We start from the raw sequence: 26,869 nt of genomic DNA, 5'->3' as shown, positions 1-26,869 counted from the left end.
TCCCCATGTGTTTGCTGTCAGTGCTAGGCTGTCTTTACTCCACACCTTTTAACCCCTTTTACTGCTGTATGTTGCTTTTACTTCTAGATTTGGTGTACATTGTTCACCTTAAAAGAAAACTGGGGTATGCTGATCAATATGCTGCCTATCATGTCTGGATCCATCCCGCCGTTCGTCCGTTATCTTCACTATTCTCCATATGCAAATGATCATCTAACTGACACGGGCGGAGTTACAAGGCTCCATCTGGCACTGTGACGTCAGCGCCGCTCACCCGCAGCACCGCCTGGCTTATGAATATTCATGCCCTCCTCCGCCTCTCCCTCTTTTCCCCGCTCTGTACAGGACTCCACTGCGCTGAGGTTGCTTCTGGCTGTACATAGGAAGCGGCACATGTGCAGTGGAGTCCTGTACAGAGCGGGGAGGAGAGGGAGAAGTGGAGGGAGGGCATGAATATTCATAAGCGGGCGGTGCTGCGGACGAGCGGCGCTGACGTCACAGTGCCAGTTAGAAGACCATTTGCATATTAAAGGGGTATTCCGGGCAAAAACATTTTATCCCCTATCCAAAGGATAGGGGATAAGATGTCTGATCGTGGGGGGCCCGCTGCTGAGACCCCCCCGCGATCACCCTGCAGCACCTGCATTAAATGCGGATGCTGAATCTCCAGTTTCGGAAACCTCCGGGTTTCCAGGACTGGGGACGTGACTCCACGCCACGCCACCTTCATTCATGTCTATGGGAGGGGGCATGACGCAGCGGACCCCCCGCAATCAGACATCTTATCCCCTATCCTTTGGAAAGGGGATAAAATATTTTTGCCCAGATTACCCCTTTAAGAATAATGAAGATAACGGGCGAATGGTGGGATGGATCCAGGCATGGTAGGCAGCATATTGATCAGCATCCCCCGCACTACCAGCCAGTACCTCTGGTTAGTGCAGAGGAGTTTAGTGACAGTTTTCCTTTAATTCCTTCCTCCTTTTCTAATTAAGGAAGAAACGGAGCGCTCCCTGTGCGGTATCAGTGGTGGTCCCAGAATAATGTGAACTAGTGATTAACTCGCTCACCTGGTGTGGTTGTGTAGAGAAGGCACAACATTTTGAAGGGCATGAAGGTGAAGGAGACTGCAGCAGCTTCCCACTCTGACTAGCAGACGTGAAGTGGATGAATAATGAAGATACAGACTGGAAATGGAAGCTGGATCGCGCTGTCACAGATGAGGTAAGCCAGGACATGTGTAGGTAAGATTCTTTAGTCTTCAAAAATGCAATGCGTTTCAAAACCATCCAGTTTTTTTCATCAGGCATAATAGAACCAAACAATAGGCAGAATTTATACTATCAAACATGTGGACGTCACTCACGGATGTGACGTATTAAGATCCGCAAAACATGGAAAATCCTGATAAAACCTGGAATACCGGATCATACTACTAGATGGTAATAAATACATAAATAACAATAATACCAAGTACTGAATATAAAGATAAATACAAATATAAATTCTAAAAGGGGATTAGAGAAAACCTACATATCAGGGACAGACAGGATTTAAAAATAAGTTTTTTCAATCATTTCATTTAGCCCAAAAGGCCATAAAGAATTAATGTTGAAAATCCAAAAAGATTCCCTGTTAATGAGTCTCTGATACCTGTTGTGCATCCCTTCTGGGATAGACTCAATAATAGAAACTGACAGGCAATGAGGGTCGCCCGCATGAACCATAGTAATATTGTAACACTCACATTTCGGTAGACAGGAACTCCTGTGGATGTGGATCCGCTGGACCTGTGTGGCAGATGACTTGGACCGTACCAGGGAGCGGAGTCTAAGGTACCACTGGTTTTCACCAGAGCCAGCCGCAAAGCAGGATGGGCTTGCTGCTGCAGGCGACACCCAGGTCGCTTCCCCCGGCAATGGCTCGACCACACAGGCGGCTGAGTAGATGCGAGGCACAGGAGGGATGAGACAACTCGTAGTCTGAATAGCTGAAGGTCAGGGCAGGCGGCAAAGTAGCGAAGTCGGGACGTAGCAGAAGATCAGTAGGCAAGTGGCAGAGAAGCAAAGTCAAGTAACAAGAGCAGGAGATCTGGTACACGGCAAGTCAATACTAAGGAACGCTTTCACTTGGCACAAGGGCAACAAAGATCCGGCAGAGAACTGAGGAGGGTGGAGGAATTTATAAACAAGACACTGGTGGAGACACTAATTAGCGTACTGGCCCTTTAAATCTTAAAGTTCCGACACGCACGCCCTAAGGGATTGGGACACGTGCACCGGAGCAAGGAGGCGGAGGTAGAGGCAGGAGAGACACTCAGAGAGTGATGGACTGGGGCTCGCATGCGGGTGCGTCCCGCAATACGAGTCCAAGCCCTGTCGGCAGCAGGAGGTAAGGGGACCATGCGCTCACAGCCAGTGTGTGAGGCCGGAGTGCATAGCGTAACAAATGTGTCTTGAAACACTATAAATTTGATGTGGATATTATGACGGTGTTTATTCATTCTCGCTCTGAGTGTTTGTACTGTCCGGCCAATGTATTGTATTCCACACCTGCAGGTGAGTAAATATACAACAAACATCGAAGAACAGTCAAAATGACCTTTGGTAGAAAAAATCTCTCCAGTGGAGAATGATTTAAATGATGAATTTTAACCATCAGAAATCCACCCGCAACAGAAACAGCAAGGGTGTCCGCATCTAATGGTGCCCGGACAGATCGCCACTGTGTTAAATTTGGTCACAGATGGAACAGTTTTTAGACGACCCGGGGCTAGGTGACTCCTCCATGTCCGGGCGCTACGGTATGTAATCGAAGGTTTCATTGGAATCTTATGTTTTAATATAGGGTCACTTCGCAATATCCCCCAATGTTTTTTCAAAATATTAAAAATCTGGGTTATAGAGCCATTAAAATTAGTGATAGTTATATTTTATTTTTTCATTCATATTCTTGTCCTGTACTTTTTAACTGTTCGCTATTATTAAAAGCCTATTGTCCTGTTTAAAAGCCTTTGTCTTGTTAAATGCTGTTTTCAAAGGACCTTTGGAATACCCCTTTTCTAAAAAACAATTTTTTTAAATTTTTGCCTGATCAATAAAATCAGTGTCCAGTGAACAGTTTTTTCGTATTCTTCGATATTGCCCGTAAGGGATATTTTTACCCCATTTAGGAAAACGGCAACTATCGAAGGATAGGAAGCTATTCACATCCACATGTTTAAAATCCCTCCTTTTCTATGCATAGTGAAGTTGTTTCTGCCATTTTTGAGCCCTGCTACATGTCTCTTACTTTGTTATACAGGTTCACCTGAATTCTTCCCAAACCTCTGATACTGCCTGGACACCACTTATTTTTTTTTACTAAAGTGTATACATAGCACATATGGAGGAGATAAGTAACCTTGAACAAAGCCAATAAGTGACACGTAAGTTGGTTTTCACCTGGCTCCATTGTGCTCAGTATTTACATTGATGCTGTATATTTACATCACTAGTTTGTAAACTTGTCAGTATCGCTGTCATAGGCACTTTTGATTGTGGATTGCAGCTGCTATACGTCCAAGTATTGCTTGAATTACCACGCTGGATTTCTCTTTATTGGTTACTATTTCCTCGGACCGGGGTTTGGTCCTGTCCGTGTCGTGGTGAGGGCGAAAGGGTGAGCTGTGTCTACCACTTCTGGCAACTCATATATTGTTGTCATATCCCAACCCTATATCCCGTCTTCATATCTCAACCTCATATCCCAACCTCATATGCTGTCCTCATATCCCGTCCTAATATCCCGACCTCATATCCCATCCTCATATCCTGACCTCATATCCCATCCTCATTTCCCGACCTCATATCCTATCCTCATATTCCGACCTCCTATCCCGTCGTCATTCCATCCTCCTATCTTGACCTCATATCACGTTCTCATATCCCGACCTCATATGCCGTCCTTATGTCCCATCCTCATATCCTGTCCTCAGGTGGGACTGATTTGTGATGAAGATATTGCAAGCTGAAAATAGAAGGGGACTTGGCTTTGTGGGACTGGGATTGATTTGCAAGCCAGACTGATGCACAAAAAGGCATGTGTCTTTGTGAATGGGGTGTGGCTTGCAAGCTGGACTGATGCGTTCACCAGGAAATGCATAGCAGAGCTTGTGGAGTAAGGCAGTGTAAAAAGAACAAAAGATGCAACTCACCGCTTCTTCTCTATCTTCTTTATTTAGAAATACTCACGTAACACATAATGGCAGTAGGGAGGGACACATATGGGGGGGGTAAGTAGAAGGCGACAGCAGCCTTTGTTTCGCATGGGTTACGTGCTTTGTCTGGCCTAACTTCATAGTATTACAGGGTGGTTAAAATACAGGCGTGTAGGAACAATGCTACCAATCACCTTAAAGACCTTAAACACCATGGGGGATATTTATCAAAACCCGTGCAGAGGAAAAGTTGCCCAGTTGCCCATAGCAACCAATCAGATCGATTCTTTCATTTTGCAGAGGCCTTGTTAAAAATGAAAGAAGCGAGCTGATTGGTTGCTATGGGCAACTGGTCAACTTTTCCTTTTCCTCTGCACAGGTTTTGATAAATCTCCCCCCATGTGATTAAAACGTCATTAAAACGTAACCAGTGGGAGGATACAGGTAAGTACATTCAGTTAGTTAACCCTTCATGTTATAAAGAAATAGATATCTGTCTGCCCATATACCGGGGACTGCCTCGACTCTCTCTATTCCAGCAAAACGCAATATGTCATTGCCGGCGTGGGACTTGTTCACATGGGCAATAAGACGTGGAGCACCCTTTCCAGACCAGAAAGAATAGAAGTGCTCCCTAATGCGGACACAAAGTTGTCTTATTGTCTCACCTATATAGAAGAACCCGCAAGGGCAATAAATTACATACACTACATTTTTCGTTTTCCATGTAATGAAATCTTTCCCCACATGCGTTACCGCACCTAGTCTTAGAAGTTTTGCACCTGTATTATATTTGCAGAAATTACAAATCCTACAGGGATAGTTCCCTGAGGGGACTAAATTACTCATCCACGTTTCTTGTTTATTTAGGGGTTTGTTCACATTACTTTTCAAAGCATCAGCTATGGTGCGATTTTTACGATCCACTATTAAGGGCTTCCTATTGGCTATCTGTTTAACGTTGTCATCCGCCTCCAAGATGTACCAGTTCCGTCTAATAGACTGTTCGATAATCTTGTTCATTGGTGAGTTATTAAAAGTAAATGTGAACCTTCTGTTGTCATGTTCTTTAGTGTTGTTACTATTATCTTGTCTGAACAAAGAGGATCTTTCCCTAGAGTTTGCTTTGAGTCTACCTGCTCGTATTAAGGATTCTGGATACCCTCTTTCTTTCAATCTGACTTCCAGCTCATCAGCCTGAATATTGTATTGCTCTATTGTGCTGTTGTTAAGTTTCAACTGGACAAACTGTCCGTACGGGATACCTTTTTAACCGTAAATGGATGTGAGCTTTTTAAGTGTAAAAGGGTATTTTTGGCAACTTCTTTACGGTAACCTTCACTAGTAAGTGCATTATCAATTATTTTAAATTTGACATCCAGAAACTCAAGCATGTCACCCCCAAATTGCTGGGTGAACGACATAGTAAGCGTATTAGTGTCATTTAGGTACTGTAAAAATTCTTCAAATTGCTTCTGAGAACCAGACCAGCCTAGCAAAATGTCATCCACGAAGAGTAAATAAGACTTGACATGCCTGAGAAAAGGATTATGGACAGTGTACATGTAATAATTTTCAAAAAGGGCTAAAAAGAGGTTAGCATAGGTACAGGACACCGGGGTCCCGGTGTCCTGCCTATACCACTGCTCTTCGAACTTAAATCTCAGGGCTTCAATGACAAAACTGATATATCTTTCTGAACTGTCCGTTCTCCTCAAGATGTCGACGACAGCCTGTACACCAGCGTCATGGGGTATACGGGTGTACAGGCTGACGACATCAATGGAGCATAGGCTTCATCCTTCCTCCCAGTGTATCTTGCCAAGTACCTGTAATAGGTGGCCCGTATCCTGGATTTAAGCGGCTACAGCTGGCAATAAAGGGCGGAGGAGCCAGTCGAGGTAATGGGAGATGTGCTCGGTCACTGAGCCGATTCCTGTCACAATAGGGAGGTCAGGAGGTTGGCTCAGTGACTTATACACTTTAGGGAGATGGTACCAGCAGGCAGGTTTAGGGCATTTGGGAATTAATTTCTCTGCAGTCTTTCTGGACAAAGTCCCTTCTGCAACATGTCTATGGAGTAATAATTTGAGGTTGGTTAATATTTTAAATGTTGGGTCACTCTTAAGGGGGTATAAGTGGTAGTGTCAGACAGTTGCCTTTCGGCCTCTTCCTTATACATTTCCTGAGTCATAATGACCACACTCCCCCATTTATCTGCTCTAGTGACTAGTATATCTTTCCTCAACTTCAATTTATTCATAGCTGTAATTTCTGCAGAAGGTAAATTAGACATAACTTGTGGGTATAAAATTGATTTAACGTCCCTGAGAACTGCTTTTTGAAACAAGTCGAGATGTCCTGCCGGGGGCAAAGGGGGAGAAAATCTCGACCTATTTCCTCTTTTAAATCTATCATCTAATACTCCCTCTTCATAGTCATAACCTGCATGGCTATCTTCAAAGTCTGTAGCCAGCATTTTGGTACATTCAACATCTATATTAGTAAATTCGGTAGGCAAAAAGCCTAACGGCCCTATACGTGTAGGCACATCTCCTATACAGTTTTCATGCTCATATTTGGAGTAAGGTATTGGAAGTCCCATATACTTGCATGGGACTTGAAACAAAAACCCATCTTTTATTTAAGGGTGTAGGTAAGGGTTAACCTCTTGGAGACGAAGGGCGTACCTGTACGCCCTTGCTCCCTGGTACTTAAGGACCAAGGGCGTACCTATATGCCCGTGGGAATTTCGGTTCGGAAAATCATTCAGCAGGCATCCCGTGCAAATGCCTGGGGGGGTCCTGAGACCCCCCCCCCCCATGTCTGCGGTCGCCGCAAATAGCCGAACAATTCAAATCGGTGACTTGCGCCAATTCCGGGCTGTTCGGGTCCCTGATGACCGGATAGCCCGGAAAATAGGGATGATCGGAGACAGCTCCGACCATCCTGAAGGATAGGAGTGAGGTAGCAGGGGTGACACCATCTCCTATAAACTGCGATTGGCCGATCAGGACTGATTGGCGAATTGCGGGGCAGGGGTGAGGATGAAAGTTAATTTCCCTGCTCTGCCCGCCCCTGGATGTTGGGGCAGACCGGGGGAAGATGGCGGTGAGGTGCGGGGGCCGTGGATGTGGCGGAGACCGGTGACAGTTACCTCCGATCACGCAGGAACCGGCGGCAGGCAAGTGGTGCGGCGCCGGTGTCAGATGCTGCAGTGAAGATCGCCGTAAAGTGATCTTCACTGCAGCTTCTAGGAGTTTCAAAACTACAACTCCCAGCATGTATATACAGTGGTGTCCAAACTGTAGCGCTCCAGATGTCAATTCAAAGCATGCTGAGACTGTCCAGGCATGCTGGGAGTTGTAGTTCAGCCACATCTGGCCCTTCAGATGTTGGGGAACTACAGCTCCCAGCATGCCTGGGCAGTCTGGGCATGCTTGGAGTTGAAGTTTTGCAACATCTGGAGGGCTACAGTTTTTGGAGACCACTACACAGTGGTCTCCAAACTGTTCTCCTCCAGTTGTTGCAAAACTACAACTCCCAACATGTCCTACGGCTGTCTGGGCATGCTAGGAGTTGTAGTATTGCAACAACTGGAGGCACACTGGTCGGGAAACATTGTCTTTTGCCTAACTTAGTGTTTCCCAACCCGTGTGTCTCCTGTTGTTGCAAAACTATAACTCCCAGCATGCCCTGACAGACCATGCATGCTGGGAGTTGTAGTTTTGCAACAGCTGGAGGCACATGGGTTGGGAAACACTGAGTTGGGAAACAGACAGTGGTGCGGAAATACTGCGGTAGTCTGTTACCTAACTCAGTGTTTCCCAATCCCAACCAGTGTGCCTCCAGCTGTTGGATAACTACAACTCCCAGCATGCACGGTCTGTCAGTGCAGGCTGGGAGTTGCAGTTTTGCGTCCACCCCCCCCCCCCCCCCCACTACCATGTGAATGTACTGGGTACATTCACACGGGTGGGGGTTTACAGCAAGTTTCCTGCTTCAAGTTTGAGATGCGGCAAATTTTTTGCTGCAGCGGGAAACACTCTGTAAACCCCCGCCATGTGAATGTACCCTAAAAATACTACACTACACTACAATAACACATAATAAAGTGTAAAACCCTTACACTGTGCCCCCCCCTCCAATAAAAATAAAAAAACGTCTTGTACGTCAGTTTTTCCAAAACTGAGCCTCCAGTGGCATGTTGGGAGTTTTGCAACAGCTGGAGGCACCCTCTTTGGGGAAAACTAACGTACAGTATTTTTGGTGGAGGAGGCAAGTGTAATGCTTGCATCCGGGTACACCCCTATAAAAAATCCCAAATGTAAGCCTCAAATGCGCATGGCGCTCTCTCACTTCAGAGCCCTGTCGTATTTCAAGACAACAGTTTAGGGCCACATATGGGGTATTTCCATACTCGGGAGAAATTGCGCTACAAATTTTTGGTGGCTTTTTCTCCATTTACCCCTTATGAAAAGGTAAAGTTGGGGTCAACACCAGCATGTTAGCGTAAATTTTTTTTATTTTTTACACTAACATGCTGGTGTTTCCTCATACTTTTCATTTTCATAAGAGGTAAAAGGAAGAAAAGACCCCCAAAATTTGTAACACTATTTCTCCCAAGTACGGAAATACCCCATATGTGGGCGTAAAATGCTCTGTGCGGCGCACAACATGGCTCAGGAGTGAGAGCACACTATGTACATTTGAGGCCTAAACTGGTGATTTGCACAGGGGTGGCTGCTGGTTACAGCGGTTCTGACATAAACACAAAAAAATAAACACCCACATGTGACCCCATTTCAGAAACTACCCCCCACACGGAACGTAACAAGGGGTACAGTGAACATTTACACCCCACAGGTGTTGTCTGACAGATTTTTGGAACAGTGGTCAGTGAAAATGAAAAATTTTATTTTTTCATTTGGACAGCCCATTGTTACAAAGATCTGTCAAACACCAGTGGGGTGTAAATGCTCACTGCACCCCTTGTTACGTTCCTTGAGGGATGTAGTTTCCCAAATAGTTTGCCATGTGTTTTTTTTTTCCGCTGTCCTGGCACCATGGGGGCTTCCTAAATGAGACATGCCCCCAAAAAACCATTTCAGTAAAATTCGCTTTCAAAAAAGCCCAATGTCGCTCCTTCCCTTCTGAGCCCTCTAGTGCACCCACAGAGCACTTTACATCCACATATGAGGTATTTCCTTACTCGAGAGAAATGGGGTTTCAAATTTTGGGGGACATTTTCACCTATTACCCCTATACCATTTCAGCAAAATTCGGTCTTTAAAATTAGTGATTTGGGCATTGCCCAAATTCGAATTTGCGATATTTTGCGAATATATAGACGAATATTCGTCCTATATTCATGAATTTTGCATATTCGTGTATTCGAGGAAGAAAACAGTGAGGGGGTGGGCAACTTTACTATTGGTTGCTAGGGATGTTGTTGATAACCTGCATCATTCTAATTGGCCCACAAGTGAAAAGGAGGAATATGCGAATATTCACATATGCCAATTTTGCGCACATGTGAATATTCACATATGTGAATATGCGCATATGCGGAAAAAAGTGAATATTTGCAATTTCGGGTATATAGCAAATATATTCGCAATATTCGCGAATTTGCGATATTTGCGATAAAAAAGGAGATTTTTTAACACTTACCGTAAAATCTCTTTCTCGAAGGATCCATTGGGGCACACAGGCCGTGGGTGTATCTTGCTGTCTCTAGGAAGTGTGACACTATGGTAATAAAAAAAAAAAAAGTCAGCTCCTCCCAGCAGGATATACCCGCCTTCGGGCTCTGAGCTAGTCAGTTTAAGTTCCAGAGCAATAGGAGGAGACCAATAGGGCAAATAAAAACCCCAAACTGTCCGAGAACCAGAAGAAAAAACACAACTGAACACACCCTCGGACAGAGAACCAAAGGAAAAACCCAAAAAGGGCGGGAGCTGTGTCCCCCAATGGATCCTTCCTTTTCTCTATCGGCTCCATTGGGGGACACAGACCGTGGGACGTACCAAAGCCGTCCCTTGGGTGGGCAGATAAGTAATCAGGCAGACGGCCAATCCACTGCCGCCTGCAACACTTAACGACCCAGACTAGCATCAGCCGATGCGAAAGTATGAACTCGGAAAATCTCGAGAAGTGTGCAAAAACGACCAGGTAGCCGTCTTGCAAATCTGCGAGGCCGAGGCTCTAGTCTGGAGAGCCCAGGAAGCCCAACAGAACGTGTGGAATGAGCCACAACCCTGAAAGGAGGAATCTTCCCCTTACAGTGATAGGCTTCCGCAATGGTGGACCGAATCCACCGAGAAATGGTGGCCTTGGAAGCAGGCTGTCCCCTGCGACGACCTTCCGTAAGGACGAAAAAGGAATCACACTGACGAAACGAAGAAGTGATGGAGAGATAAGAACGAACAGCCCAAAAATACCGTATTTATCGGGGTATACCACGCACCGGCCTATAACATGCACCCTCATTTTACTAAGGATATTTGGGTAAAAAAAAGTTTTTTACCCAAATATCCATGATAAAATGAGGGTGCGTGTGTGTGCGTGTATACCCCGATACACCCCCAGGAAAGGCAGGGGGAGAGAGGCCGTCGCTGCCCGCTTCTCTCCCCCTGCCTTTCCTGGGGTCTATAGCGCTGCTGTCGGCCCTTTTCACCCCCTGGTTATCGGCGCCGCTGCCCGTTCTGTCCCCCTGACTATCGGTGCCGGCGCCGATAGCCAGGGGGAGAGAAGCGGCGCTGACAGCCAGGGGGAGAGAAGGGGCAGCGGCACCCATTTCCGGCGCCGCTGCCCCGTTGCCTCCCCCCATCCCCGGTGGCATAATTACCTGAGTTGGGTCCGCGCTGCTCCAGACCTCCGTCGTGCGTCCCCAGCGTCGTTGCTATGCACGGCGTGGCGCTCTGACGTCATGCGCCGCGCCGTTCAGTGCATAGCAATGACGCTGGGGACGCACGACGGAGGCCTGGAGCAGCGCGGACCCGACTCAGGTAATTATGCCACCGGGGATGGGGGGAGGCAACGGGGCAGCGGCGCCGGCAATCGGTGCCGCTGCCCCTTCTCTCCCCCTGGCTGTCGGCGCCGCTTCTCTCCCCCTGGCTATCGGCGCCGGCACCGATAGTCAGGGGGACAGAACGGGCAGCGGCGCCGATAACCAGGGGGTGAAAAGGGCCGACAGCAGCGCTCTAGACCCCAGGAAAGGCAGGGGGAGAGAAGCGGCCAGCGACGGCCTCTCTCCCCCTGCCTTTCCTGGGGGGGTATCGGCGTATAACACGCACACAGACTTTAGGCTAAAAATTTTAGCCTAAAAAGTGCGTGTTATACGCCGATAAACATCCAGCTTGTGTAGTAAGCGTAGTAATCGCTCCTTAGGATGAGAAGGAGACGGATAAAAGGACGGGAGGACAATGTCCTCATTGAGATGAAAGGCCGAGACCACCTTAGGCAAAAAGGAAGGAACTGGCCAGAAAACGACCTGTCCTGGTGGATCACCAGAAACGGAGAATGGCAGGAAGAACTGCCAGTTCAGACACCCTCCGGATGGAGGTGATAGCAACAAGAAACGCCACTTTCCAAGAAAGGAGGCGGAGAGACACCTCTCTAAGGGGCTCAAAGGGTTCACCCTGGAGGGCACTCAGAACCAAGTTCAAGTCCCAAGGGGGAGAAGGTGACCGATATGGAGGAACAGCGTGCGCCACTCCTTGCAGGAAGGTCCGGACATGAGAAAGAGAAACCAGGGGCCGAAACCTGACCTTTAAGGGAACTGAGAGACAACCCCAGTTCCAACCCCGACTGCAAAGAAAAAGTAGAGAAGATGGGGAACCGAGAGGGTCACCGGGGAGAAGTCCTGAGCTTCACACCACGAAAACAAAACCGCCAAGTACGGTGGTAAATTTGTGCGGAGGAGGTCTTACGAGCCTAGAGCATGGTGTGAATGACTTAGGAAGAGAACCCGCAGGCCCTCAAAACCGCAGTCTCAACCACCACGCCAAAAAATGCAGCGACTGTAAATTGGGGTGGCAAGAGGACCCTGAGAGAGTATGTCCGGGCGGAGCGGAAGGAGCAGAGGAGCGTCGTCCAGGAGCCTGACTACGTCGGCGTACCACGACCTTCGGGGCCAATCTGGCGCTACCAGAATGGCGGGGACGTCCTCTGTTTTGAGCTTCCTCAGCACCCTGGGAAGGAGCGGAAGGGGAGGGAACAGATAGGGTAGGGCAAATCCCGCCCAAGGAATCACTAGGGTGTCCACGGCTAGAGCCTGAGGGTCCCGGGACTTGGACACAAAAGGAAGGATCTTCCGATTGTGCCGGGACGCGAAGAGGTCCACGTCCGGAATGCCCCAGAAGTCGCAGAGTTGCGCGAAGACCTCTGGATGTAGAGACCACACACCGGGGTCGGGTGAGGACCGACTGAGGAAGTCCGCTTCCCAGTTGAGCACTCCCGGAATGTGAATCGCCGAAATGGCCGGAACCTTGCTTTCCGCCCAGGTGGGAATCTTGGTCACCTCGGCCATGGCTGCCGAGCTGCGAGCGCCACCCTGATTATGTACGCCACGGCCGTGGCGTTGTCCGACTGAATGCGGACAGAACGAGACTGAAGACGGGATTCCCAATGAAGACGACGAAGAAGAATCGCCCGTAATTCCAATATGTTTATCGGAAAAAAGGGGTCTCCAGGGGAGACCAGAGTCCCTGGACCGTCCAATCCCTGAACACACCGCCCCAGCCCGACAGGCTGGCAACTGTTGTAACAACCTGCCAGAGAAGGGGAAGAAATGACCGCCCTTGGAGAAGAAAGGGGGGAGCGGAGCCACCAGAGCAGAGACTGACGGACCCTGGGAGGGAGAACAATCTGACGATCGAGGGACAGAGGAGACCTGTTCCATCGAGAGAGAATCTCCAGTTGAAGGGGACGATAATGAAACTGGGCAAAGGGTAAGGCCTCCATAGTTGCCACCACCCGACCCAGGACTTGCATACAAGTGCAGATGGAGACTGATAGCTGGGTCCGAAGGGAGCGGACCCCCAACCAGAGCGCCAGATGTTGTCCAGTGGAAGACAAATGCGGGCAGAGGCCGCAAATCGAAGTCCCAGGAAGGTTAGAGATCCACCCAAAGCGAGTCAGAGAGTGGAGAGTGACGTCCAGATTCTCCAGAGTCTGGGCTCTGGTCGGGGCCTTGATGAGAGGGTCGTCCAGATAGGATATCACCGAGATTCCCCTCGACCAAACAGGCCCAACACTGGCACAAGGATCTTTGTAAGGACCCGAGGCCAAACCAAGGGGGAGGGCTACCAATTGAAAATGCCCCTCCGGAGCCGCAAGTGGAGGTACCGATGATGGTCCGGAAATATTGGCACATGGAGGTAGGCATCCTTGATGTCCACCGATGAAGGGAACTCCCCTTGTTCCAGGGACGCCACCACCGAACGGAGAGACTCCATTCTGAAGTGGTGGATGAGAAGGTGACAGTTGGATTGGTCGCACAGAAGCGTCCATCTTGGGGACCACAAAAAAAAAAAAAATTTAAATAGAAACCCCGAAAACGTTCCCCTGGAGGAACAGGGACGATAACCCCCTGGAGAAGCAGAGACTGGAGAGCCGCTCGAAATTGCTTCGCCAGAGGAGGAGACCGGGGGCCCGGGATCGAAAAACGCGATCCCTCGGAAGGGAGACGAATTCGATCCAGTAACCGTTGGACACCACATCCCTGACCCCAGAGTCCTGAATGTGTGAAGTCCAGATGTCTCGGAAAACAAGAGACAACCTCCCACCCGAAAGAAACCGCCGGTGGGGGCCTCACTTCATGCAGAAGTGGGCTTGCGGTTGCCCGATATGGCCGCAAAACGTCCGGACCGGTTGAAGTCCGCCTGCCCGGACCCTTAGCTGGAACCAGAGGTCCGAATGACCGAAAGGAAAAAGGACTTCCATTGGGAAGAAGGGCGAGCCTTATTCTGAGGTAAGAAGGAACTCTTACCTCCCGTTGCCTCAGAGATAATCTCATCGAGGCGATCGGCAAAAAGACGGCCACCCGTAAAGGGAAGCTCAGTGAGAGACCTTTTGGAAGCGGCATCCACATTCCAAGCTTTAAGCCACATAAAGCGGCGGAGAGCCGCTAGGTGATCCCCAGCAAAGGCAGAACGGCTGACCACGTGGAAGCTGCGCACAGAAAGTCCCCGGCTTTAGAGCATTGGAGAGCCAGAGCAGATAGATCCTCTGGGGGGGGGGACCCCGCTAAGATATCCTGATGGAGCTTTTGGCACCACTCCGACAGGGCCTTGGACACCCATGTTGAGGTGAAGATGGGGAGAAGAGAAGAGCCAGCTGCTTCAGAAGCAAACGTCGCTAAGTATTCCACCTACTTGTCCGTGGGATCCTTGAAGGCAGCGGCAACTGCCAGAGGCAGTGTAGTCACCCTAGAGATCCAGGAGATTGGTGTATCCACTGAGGGAGGGGAAACCACCTTAGTGACAAAGTCCTTGACAAATGGATAAGGTTCTTGGATTGTCTTGATTCCCATGAACCTCTTGTCTGGATGTTTCTATGCAGATTCCAGAATGTCGTCAAAGTCAGCGTGAGAGCTGAACGTTTGAGGTGCTGGCTTAGCACGATGAAAGGATACTTCTGGATAGACATCCGAAGATCCTGGGTCCTCTAGGTGAAAGGTGTCTCTTATGGCTATCGCCAATGAGTTCACCGTTGCAATTGAGTCTGAGCGGTCCTCTGAGTCAGATGCCGGCTCGGAAGTCTCGTCCACTAGTTCACCAGGGAAAGTGAAGAGTAGAGGCAGTCCTGGAGGGGGGCGACCCTGACCGGGTACGCAGCTCTGGCGTGGCAGAGCGGCGATTCCGAGAACATCCTCTGGAGGAGCAACGTTTGTGCCCAGATGACAGGGGGCGGGACCCATGAGGGGAACGCCCACGTCTATCTGAAGACTCAATGGAAGAGTCAGACGAGAAACCCCTAGTATTCTTGCTGAGAGCATGAAGCATGAGGAGACGAGGAGCGGGCCCTCTCAGAGGTCCTGCACAGGGAAGACCCCTTCAGGGCGGACACCACTACCCGGGAGGCCTCAGCCACAGAACGGGAGACTTGGGTCAAGTCAGCCATACACTGGGTCAGGAAGAAACCCAGGGTGGTGGAGCGGCTGAACCCACCGGGACCGAAAGGGTATCAGGGGGTACCAGGGGGTCTGGGGGGAGCAGTGGAGCAGGCAGGGCAAGTGGGCTCGGCAGAGTCAGGCATTTTGGTACTACAGTGTTTACAGACCAAATAAGACTATGTATCCTGGCAGCTGCAGAGAGGAAAACAGCTCCATGCAGCTAGAGTGAGAAAGGGACGGCCAATGGTAGAGGGGGGCGTGCCTGCAGCAGAGGCACTAACTAGTTGGCCCCCCTCTGACTGAAATTTGCTCCCACGGCGCTGATTGGAGGCTGATGCGCGCCTCAGAAGAGCTCCGACAGCCCTGTGGGCGGAGCTAAAACCAGGCTGAGAAGAAGCTGTAATGGTGCCCGCTCCTTGTCCCGAGCGCACATGTCATTCGCATATGCGCTCGGGGGAACAGAGTGGGCGATAAATACGCCGGCAGAGACTGCCGGAGAAAACGAAAGTAAGCCGGCGCTGAGAGCGCCCGGCTCGAACCAGCGCCGCGGCTGTAAGGCCGCATATAAGGCGCTGCCGGCAAAAACGAAAGTAAGCCAGGCCCGTACTAGCGCCGCATATAAGGCGCTGTTCAACGTAACACACCACACACACACAGTGCCAAACATACCATACATGCCTCCTCAAAGTGCCACTGCTCCCCCAGAATAAAGTCCCCAATAAAAGCCCAGTAAGCCAGCCCAACCTGAAAAGGTGGGCCAAAAACAGGGGGGGTCTCCAGCAGTTGCAAGTCCGCTTACCTGAGGAGAAAGAGGGAAAGTACTTACCTCAGTCAGAAGAACATACCTAAAGAAGTCTTCAGTGAAGTCTTCAGTCAGCTTTAGTTACCTGCATCACGCCTGGCTGCTATGCGCGAGCGAGGCTAGCAGGAAAAATAGGGGGACCCGGACCCATGAGGTACCACCCAGGCGCTGACCGTTGGCGAGGGGGGGTTAACAGCGCATATACGCAATGTCTGTGCCCCCTTACTCGCAATGGGGAAATAGTGAACCGCAGTTCCTGAGTCCCCACCTGAAAACGGAAAAGAAAGGGAATAAAAAACTAACACGTCCCTATACTAGGAAAATAAAAAACAGAAGACCTGGACTGGAGAATCCAGCCCATGTCCACCTCCTTCAGACACTAAGCTTAAACTGACTAGCTCGGAGCCTGAAGGCAGGTATATCCTGCTGGGAGGAGCTGACTTTTTTTTTATTACCATAGTGTCACACCTCCTAGAGACAGCAAGATACACGGTCTGTGTCCCCCAATGGAGCCGATAGAGAAATTCGAAATGCGAATATTCGCGCTCAACTCCATTTAAAATCCCATTGTCGCTCCTTCTCTTCTGAGCACTCTAGTGCGCCCACAAAACACTTTACATCCACATATGAGGTATTTCCTTACTCGAGAGAAATTGGGTTACAAATTTCGGGGGATTTCTCTCCTTTTACCCCTTGTAAAAAGAAAAAAATGAGTCTACAAGAACATGTTAGTTTAAAAAATGCAGATTTAGATTGCTGCTATTCTTGTGAAATACCTAAAAGGGTTAACAAACTTTCTGAATGTCATTTTGAATACTTTGAGGGGTGCAGTTTCTATAATGGGGTCATTTATGGGGTATTTCTCACAGAAAGGCCCCTCAAATCCACTTCAAACTTAACTGGTCCATATAAAATTCAGATTTTGAAATATTTGTGAAAATTTTGAAAACTGCTGCTATACTTTGAAGCCCTCTAATGTCTTTAAAAAGTAAAAACATGTGAACTTTACGATGTCAACATAAAGTAGACATATTGTATTTGTGAATCAATATATAATTTATTTGGAATATCCATTTTCCTTACAAGCAGAGAGTTTCAAAGTTAGAAAAATGCTAAATTTTCATGAAATTTGCGGATTTTTCACCAAAAAAGGAAGCAAATAACGACAGAAAATTTACCACTATATTAAAGTAGAATATGTCACGAAAAAATAATCTCGGAATCAGAATGAAAGGTAAAAGCATCCCAGAGTTATTAACCTCTTAAGGACTCCGTTTTTCCGTTTCCGTTTTTCCGTTTTTGCATTTTCATTTTTTCCTCATCACCTTCTAAAAATCATAATGCTTTCAATTTTGCACCTAAAATTCCATATTATGGCTTATTGTTTGTGCCACCAATTCTACTTTGCAGTGACATTAGTCATTTTACAAAAAAATCCATGGCGAAATGGAAAGAAATTCATTGCGCAACAAAATTGAAGAAAAAATGTAATTTTGTAATTTTGGGGGCTTCCGTTTCTACGCAGTGCATTTTTCAGTAAAAATGACACCTTACCTTTATTCTGTACGTCCATACGGTTAAAATGATATCCTATTTATATAGGTTGGATTTAATCGTACTTCTGAAAAAAAAATCATAACTATGATCATAAAATCATAACATAAAATTCTCATTTTCTGACCCCTATAACTTTTTTAATTTATTCATGTATGGGCCGGTATGAGGGCTCATTTTTTTCACCGTTATCTGAAGTTTTTATCGGTACCATTTTTGTATTGATCTGACTTTTTGATCGCTTTTTATTCATTTTTTCATTATATAAAAAGTGAACAAAAATACGCTATTTTGGACTTTGGAATTTTTTTTGCGCGTACGCCATTGACCGTGCAGTTTAATTAACAATATATTTTTGTAGTTTGGACATTTATGCACGCAGCGATACCACATATGTTTATTTTTTTTTATTTACATAGTTTTTTTTTTTTTTTTTTGAAAAGGGGGGTGACTTTTATTAGGGACTTTTATTAACTTTTTTTTCACTTTATTTTTTGCAGTGTTATAGCTCCCATAGGGGGCTATAACACTGCACACACTGATCTTTTACCATGATCCCTGTAAAGCCATAGCTTTGCATGGATCAGCGTTCTAGAGGCTCGATTGCTCAAGCCTGTAGCTCAGGCTTGGAGCAATCAAACGCCAATCGGACACGGTGGAGCAAGGTAAGGGGGCCTCCGCTCGCGTCCTAGCTAATCAGGACATCGCGATTTTATCGCGATAGTCCCGGTCAGCCCGACTGAGCTGCCGGGAAGCTTTTACTTTAGTTTTGGACGCGGCGATAAATACCGGGACCGGGCGCAGGGCGTACAGGTACGCCCTGTGTCCTTAAGAGGCTAATGCTTAAAGTGACAGTGGTCAGATTTGCAAAAAAGGGCTGCGTCCTTAAGGTGAAAATGAGCTGTGTCCTCAAGGGGTTAATTTAACTATTATATGTTTTTATTTGACATATAAGTAACATGTGTACCAGGTATTATTGAAATATCTCCAGCCGTTCGGAAGTTATGTGGGAACATACATTTCCCATAGATTTGCATGGGACTTTAAACAAAACCCCGACCCTGGCAAATGGAGTTGATAAGGGTTAAATCACCTATCCTATGTTTGTTGATGACATATAAGTAACATGTGTGCCAAGTTTCATGTTAATATCTTTAGCCGTTTGGAGTTGATGCTGGAACATACACACATATACACACATTAGCCCTGATTTACTAACGTGATCCCGAGTCTTTTTATCGGTAAAAATTTTACTGGTAAAAATCCAACGGTTTTCCAATTACTCTGAGTATTTTTTTAACCCAACTAAAGGGGCGTGGTTTGCATAATTAAGGTGTGTTCCCGACATTTTCCTGAAAACCCGACAGTTGTATTTAAAGACCCACCAGAAAAATAGTGCATTTCGGAACTTGAAAACCCAACTGCATTGAGGTGTAGGGAATCTGTTCAAAAGTGTGTATTTTTTGAAAATCCTGTAACTTTTTTTTTATATTACATTTTTCATTTTTTAATAATTATTATTTTTTTTTTTTACTTTTTGTTTGTTTACTCATTAACTACCATGAATGTAAAGTTACGTCCTGGTGCAGAGTTAATTTTCTCTATTTATTTGCTTTATGCTTTATTTTTCCTGTGAGACACTTTTCTTTCTCCGTGCGACAGAATGTTATATCATGCGACAGAATTTTCCCAACATGTGCGAAACATTGATAAATACGTGTGAGAAAAAATATCGGGGGAAAAAAATAACACTCTTAGTAAATCAGGGCTATTGAGTTTTATCTATCTATCTATATATATATATATATATATATATATATATATATATATATATATATGTATGTAAAACTCAACGTGTGTGTGTGTGTATGTATATATGTGTGTGTGTATGTTCCAGCATCACGTCCAAACGGCTAAAGATATTAACATGAAACTTGGCACACATGTTACTTATATGTCAACAACAAACATAGGCTTGGTGATTTAACCCTTACTCACCCCTATTTGCCAGGGGTGGGGTTTATGTTTAAAGTCCCTTACAAGTCAATGGGAAATATATGTTGCTGCATAACTTCCAAACGGCTGGAGATATTTTGATAATGCTTGGTCACATGTTACTTATATGTCCACTTAAAATATAGGATAGTTAATTTAACCCTTAACTACCCCCATTTGTGAGGGTCGGAGTTTTTGTTTAAAGTCCCATGCAAATCAATGGGAAATGTATGTGTTCACATAACTTCTGTACGGCTGGAGATATTTCAATACCTGGTACACATATTACGGGTTGGGATAGGAGGTCGACATAGGTGGTCGACATAGGAGGTGGGGATAGGAGGACGGAATAGGAGGTCGGGATAAGAGGTCGGATAGGAGGACGGGATAGGAGGATGGGATAGGAGGACGCAAAAGGGGGACGGGATAGGAGGTCAGGATAGATGGACGGGATAGGAGGACGGGATAGGAGGTCGGGATAGGAGGTCGGGATAGGAGGTCGAGATAGGAGGTCGAGATAGGAGGACGGAATAGGAGGACGGGATAGGAGGACAGGATAGGAGGACAGGATAGGATGTCGAGATAGGAGGACGGGATATGAGGACGGGATAGGAGGTCAGGATAGGAGGTTGTGATAGGAGTACGGGATAGGAGGTTGGGTTAGATGGACTGGATAGGAGGACTTGATAGGAGGACGGGATAGGAGGTCGGGATAGGAGGTCGAGATAGGAGGACAGGCTAGGAGGACAGGATAGGAGTTCGGGATAGGAGGTCGGGATAGGAGGTCGAGATAGGAGGACGGGATAGGAGGACGGGATAGGAGGACGGGATAGGAGGTCGGGATAGGAGGTCGAGATAGGAGGACGGGATATGAGGACGGGATAGGAGGTCAGGATAGGAGGTCGTGATAGGAGGACGGGATAGGAGGTTGGGTTAGATGGACTGGATAGGAGGACGGAATAGGAGGACGGGATAGTTCGGGATAGGAGGACGGGATAGGAGGACGGGATATGAGGTTGAGATATGATGACGGGATAGGAGGTCGGGATAGAAGGTCGGGATATGAGGACGGGATATGGGGTTGGGATATGACAACAATATATGAGAATGGGATATGAAGTCAAAAGCTTCCTCCTTTTTTTATTTTCCTCCCCAACAAGGATTAGGAAGGAAAAACCAGGCAACGCCAGGTACTCAGCTAGTGTATATATATATATATATATATATATATATATATATATATATATGTATATATATATATATATATATATATATAGATTTGAGAAACGGAAATGTAAATGAAGGTATGGGATCCCATTTATTTCTATGGGCTTTTTAAAATCTCCGCTGTACGTAACTGATGTCTATGGTGACGGAAGTAATCTTCGTTAGCCTCTGTTGTTGGTACTGAGCATGCTCAGAAAAAAAACTGTATGAAAATGGTTAAAAAAAAAAAATTACTGACATTAGGCTGAGTTCACACAAGTGTTTTTCATCTCCATTGCTCATCAATGCTATAGAAATGAGCAACATAATAAAAAAATAAAAAAAGAAGGTAACGGATTCCATTCATGTTAATAGGGTGTACTCTGTACTCTCTGCTGCACTCTGTTATTGTCCATTGCGTTGAATTTGCTTTATTTTTTTAACAGAGAAAAGACGAGCATGCAGGATATTTTTTCCCTTCATAAATAACGGATGTAATAACGGACGTAGTCATTTAACACTGAAGTCTATGGTGACGCAAGTAACTCTGTTATACTGTTATTTCATCTGTTATTGCTGCTAGCATGCTCAGAAGAAAAAAAATTTAAATGGTTATAAAATAACATTAACGGATGTTTTAACAGAAAATAACGGATATTAACGGTCCGTCATTTTATATGCAATTTTTTACAAAATATTTTACCGTTGTAATTCTGTTAACATCAGTTTCATATCCATTAAGAGTGACCTCCTTTGTGTGTCAATACTGGACATAAAACGTAATGGAAATGGTTAAAAAATTACGGACATAAACGGAGGTAATGATGGATAATAACGGCTTGATATTTTCTATTTAAATTTCACAAAAATCTTATTTGTAAAATATAACGGACCATTGACTTTCGTTAACATCAGTTTCAGGCCCCTTACACACTGCCGTTGCGCTCCGTCAAGAATGGCCGTTAAAGTCTTTTTTTTTTTTTTTTTTGTGCCTTTAACGGCCGTTCTAATGACGGCTCCCATTTACTATTATGGAGTCCGTCGGGTACTGTTGTTTTTTGACAGGAATAGCGGGAGCAAAAGACAGCGTAAGCAGTATTTTTTTTTCTCCAGCTATTCTCCTCAGCTCCCCTGATGTGCGTCACACTGCTGTGTCACAACGGAAGTGTGAAAGGAGCCTTAGAATGACATTTTAGGTGACAAAAACTGACATTTCAGAACGGATTTGCCCAATACTGTGATATATATATATATATATACACACACACACACAGGGCTTAAGTCCTGCAAGAACGCGTGGGAACTAAGTTCCTGCTCTTTTTCCACAGCAGGAACACCATTCCCATTAGCAGTAGTTCTGCAGGACCGGCCCTTCAGTGGAAATCTTGGGTGAGTTCCTGCACTTTTTTCCCCCAGAACTTGACCCCTGTATATATATTAACATGAAACTTGGTACATATGTTACTTATATGTCAACAACAAACATAGGAAAGGTGATTTAACCCTTACTCACCTCCATTTGCCAGGGGGGGGGGCTTATGTTTAAAGTCCCATGCAAGTCAATGGGAAATATATCTTACAGCATAACTTCCAAACAGCTGGAGATATTTCCATAATACTTGGTCACATGTTACTTATATGTCCACTTAAAATATAAGATAGTTAATTTAACCCTTAACTACCCCCATTTGTGAGGGTCAGGGTCTTTGTTTAAAGTCCCATGCAAATCAATGGGAAATGTATTTTCCCATATAATTTCCGTACGGCTGTAGCTATTTCAATGCTTTTTACACATATTACGGGTCGGGATATGAGGACGGGATAGGAGGTCGGGATAGGAGGTCGGGATAGGAGGACGGGATAGGAGGACGGGATAGGAGGACGGGATAGGAGGACGGGATAGGAGGATGGGATAGGAGGACGGGATAGGAGGACTGGATAGGAGGACGGGATAGGAGGTTGGGATAAGAGGTCGAGATAGGAGGTCGAGAAAGGAGGACGGGATTGGAGGTCGGCATAGGAGCTCGAGATTGGAAGACAGGATAGGAGGTGGGGATAGGAGGTCGGGACAGGAGGTCAAGATAGGAGGACGGGATAGAAGGTCGGGACAGGAGGTCGAGATAGGAGGATGGGAAAGGAGGATGGGAAAGGAGGACGGGATAGGAGAACGGGATAGGAGGTTGGGATAGGAGCTCTAGATTGGAGGACAGAATAGGAGGTGGGGATAGGACGGGATAGGAGGTCAGAATAGGAGGTCGGGACATGACAACAATATATGAGGACGGGATATGAAGTCAAAAGCTTCCTCCTTTGTTTATTTTCCTCCCCAACAAGGATTAGAACAACTCCCAGCATGCCCGGACAGCCAAAGTCCTTATGTCAGTGTTTTCCAAACAGTGTGTCTGCAGCTGTTGCAAAACTACAACTCCCAGCATGCTGGGAGTTATAGTTTTGCAACAGCTGGAGATACACTGTTTGGGAAACACTACCTTATGTGTTAGGGTGCGTTCACACTACGGAATTCCCGCTGAATTCCACGAGCGGAACTCCGCGAGTGGAATTCCGCGGTGTGAACTTAACATTAGTGTGAATGGGTCTCCGCGAGACCTGTTCACACTGCGGAATTTCGCCGCTGAAATTGTTCCGCGCAAAGAAAGAACATGTTCATTCTTTACCCGGATTCCGCGAGCACTGCATAGCCGTCAATGGTGACGGCTCAGTGCCCCGCGGACCTAGCGCCGAAGAAACCATGGCGGCGGCCGTCAGGCGGAATCTATGCTCGCGGTATGCAGCGAGCGGAGATTCCGCAGTGTGAATGCACCCTTAGGCAGACTATGCAGTTACTAAGGTAAAGCCACTAACATATATGTAGACACCAAGTATTATGGCTGTCCAGGTATGCTGGGAGTTGTAGTTTTGCAACAGCTGGAGATACACTGTTTGGGAAACTATACTTTATGTGTTAGGCAGACTATGAAGTTTCTGAGGTAAAGCCACTAACATATATGTAGGCACTATGTATTATGGCTGTCTGGGCATGCAGGGAGTTGCAGCTTTGTAACAGCTGGAGATACACTGTTTGGGGAACACTACCTTATGTGTTAGGCAGACTATGAAGTTTCTGAGGTAAAGCCACTAATCTGTATATATATATATATATAACATATACATAGGCACTGTGTATTAAATAACACAGTCTTCTGACCGGCATTACTGACTGAAATGAAGTCCTCACTTGTCGCCTGTCCCAAGAAGTTGTACGCAGAAGTTCAGGAGGGCAGAGGACAGTCTTGTGGGGGCGGGCAGGGTGTGGGTGGGGCCTGCTGGAGGAGAAGAGTTAGGTGACACAAGGAACAGGAAGACGTGGAGAGGTGCTGCCTCAGAGTTCGAGGGAGGGGAGTGCTGGCACCTCTACTATCCCGGGCAGGAGAGTTACGTCTGAGCCCAAGACAAGACGCTGGTGACTTGTGAGGGACCGTGCCCGCCACTGTGCTGGAGAGCCTGGCAGAGAGGTGGCACTGAGTGCAGCGCTTCTGTAGGATCCAGTAGTTCAGCTCATAGTTAGTAACTTGATGTAACATTCGTGCGTGCCTATGGAGTGGGTACACTGCTTAGAAAAACTTTCAATCTGCAGCAGCATTTGTGTTGGCACTGAACTGGCACTTTAGAGATTGCATGGCATTGACTGGTGCAGTGTCATACTAGCTGTTATATAGAAAGGTCCTAAAATCGTTAGAAACCTGGTCAGTAGTGGGTTAAGTGAGATTTGCACTTGGGCTACATGTCTTAGTACAGATTACTTTTTGTATTATCTGTAGGTCTCACAAGAGGCTGGTTCCTCTGTAGGTTTCATTTGTATGTATTCGCTTCTACTTCTAACACATACTAGACTCGCCATAGGGAGTAGTTGGCACACATAGATAATACTAGATAATTTCCTGCCAGACCAGGGAGTGACTGGAATTATACCATGAATAAGAGGAGACGACTGGCAACTGCTTGGCAACCACTGAGAAGAAGGAAGGGTCTTTGTTTGTTGGCCGCTGTTGCCTGCATATTGTTCTTTAGTTTTCTGTTGTTCAGTAAAGATGCAGAAGACAATGATAGGCAAAATGTGGAGGGTCTGAAAGCTGAGGAGCATCATGTAGGTAGAGAAGTACCTGTTAACCAAAAGGAACTAGAATATGAGGAGCTGAAGAGGCCAGTCTACGAAAAACCACCATTGGACTTGCACTCGTTGGGAGAGTTCGGTCGTCCGGTGAGACTCGATCTTCAAGGGGAAGAAAAAAAGCTGGAAGAGGAAAGTATCAACAAACATCAGATCAACATCTACCTCAGTGAGAAGATCTCACTACATCGCTATCTAGAAGAGAGATGGAACCCAATGTAAGTCCGAATTAACCTTCGAAATGTTGCTGGTGAGGCCTACTTACATGCCAATAATAATTTCCCTATTCGCGGTGATGTAGGATCCTTGCGTATGGACTGTAGGGCTCATTTTAACCTTTATTTTCAGTTTTCTGCATTTATACATACAATTTCTTTTTTTTTTTTTTTTGCAAGATTTTTTAACAATGCAAACCATAAAACGCTGCTACCTCGTGAATAGAGTATAATATATATATAATCACTGGATGGTTTTTAAACAGTTCAGATAAATAATACAATGAATGCAGACATTTTTTCCATTTGTCAGCATGTACATTTACACATCCAAAATGTTCTCCATATTAATCTGTCAGATTGTAGCAAAGATTTCTATGTGTAAATACACCTTTTACCATATTCTGGAACATGCTTGATATATTCAGAAAATAATTTCTCTGTTAGTAACATATCACTGCTTTAAATTATCTGGTTATCCAAGCGACATGTCCCAATTGTTAGGGATAAAAGATGAAGTCTAGGGTCTCATTTAGGGGAAGCTGGGTGGCGAAGAAGCGACTCCTGACATTGACTAAAATCATTTCACTTCTCCATTTGTTCTGTCTAAGGCTGCTTTCACACTATGAGCATTCATCTGTTATTAAGCATCTGTTTTATGTGTAAAAATGGATGTATAATAACGGATTAAATAACGGGTGCTAATAAATATTCATCCGTTAAGACCCGTTATAACATCCCTCATGTACGTCCATTTTAACACCTCTGCCTACAGACTTCAACAGCCAGGACTACTACTACTCCCATCATGGAACAGACTTCTTTTCATGATGAGAGTAGTAGTTCCCTGGCTGCGGGAGTCTGCCCGTGGCTGGGGAGGCTACATTAGTGTTTGTACTACAACCCCCATCATGGAACAGACTTTGTTCCATGGTGGGGGTTGTAGTACAGGGGCAGAGGGATTGATCGCACTGGATCTCACTTCTGAGACCAGATGCGATTAGAAGTTATTAATCAGGGGAGCGGGCGGCATGGTCCACTCCCCTACGATGTACGGAGGGGGTATAAATCTTGCCCCCACAGCGGTTCTATATATCTTTCCCCCCCGCAGCGCATTTATATATGTTCCCCTCCGCAACGCATTTATATATTCCCCACACAGCGCATATATATGTTCCCCCCGAAACGCATATATATGTTCTCCCCGCAGCACTATCATAAGCCCCCGACAGCGCTATGAATGAAAAGTATTCTTCTGCAGTGCATCTGGCCGGCACAATGTGCTGCTGAAAGAATACTTGTCATTTGCGCTGTAGTGGCATCTGTATATAAATGCCCTGCAGGGGTCAGACATATATCCATATGTCTGGCCCCCACAGTGCTTTTATAAATAAATACCGCCACAGCGCAAATACTAATGACAAGTATTCTTTCAGCAGCACATCGCGCCGGCGATGCCTGCTGTAGAATACTTTGCATTCATAGCGCTGCCGGGGTCTATATGATAGCGCTAAGGGGGGAATATATATATGCGCTGCGGGGGGGAACAATTATATGCGCTGCAGGGGGAACATATATAAATGCGCTGCGGGGGAACATATATAAATGCGCT

At 46.3% G+C, this 26,869-nt stretch overlaps 1 protein-coding gene across 2 annotated transcripts in view; it reads left to right on the top strand.

Moving 5' to 3' along the window:
• Positions 1–1,162: 1,162 nt before the first annotated feature.
• GALNT12 (polypeptide N-acetylgalactosaminyltransferase 12) overlaps positions 1,163–26,869 on the top strand; it is a 64,599-nt gene continuing 38,892 nt past the window's right edge. The window contains exon 1 of one of the 2 annotated variants that reach the window (XM_056518449.1): positions 1,163–1,224. In XM_056518449.1, the coding sequence (XP_056374424.1) occupies positions 1,175–1,224 (50 nt within the window). In that variant the 5' untranslated portion in view covers positions 1,163–1,174. Of the gene's footprint in view, positions 1,225–24,217; positions 25,261–26,869 lie in introns of those variants that run through there. The other variant, XM_056518448.1, reaches the window with a different exon arrangement.

Source organism: Hyla sarda, chromosome 5, assembly GCF_029499605.1.
Source record: "Hyla sarda isolate aHylSar1 chromosome 5, aHylSar1.hap1, whole genome shotgun sequence".
Taxonomy (NCBI): Eukaryota; Metazoa; Chordata; class Amphibia; order Anura; family Hylidae; genus Hyla; species Hyla sarda.
The sequence above is the reverse complement of the archived record's forward strand: the minus strand, read 5'-3'. Positions and strand labels throughout refer to the sequence as shown.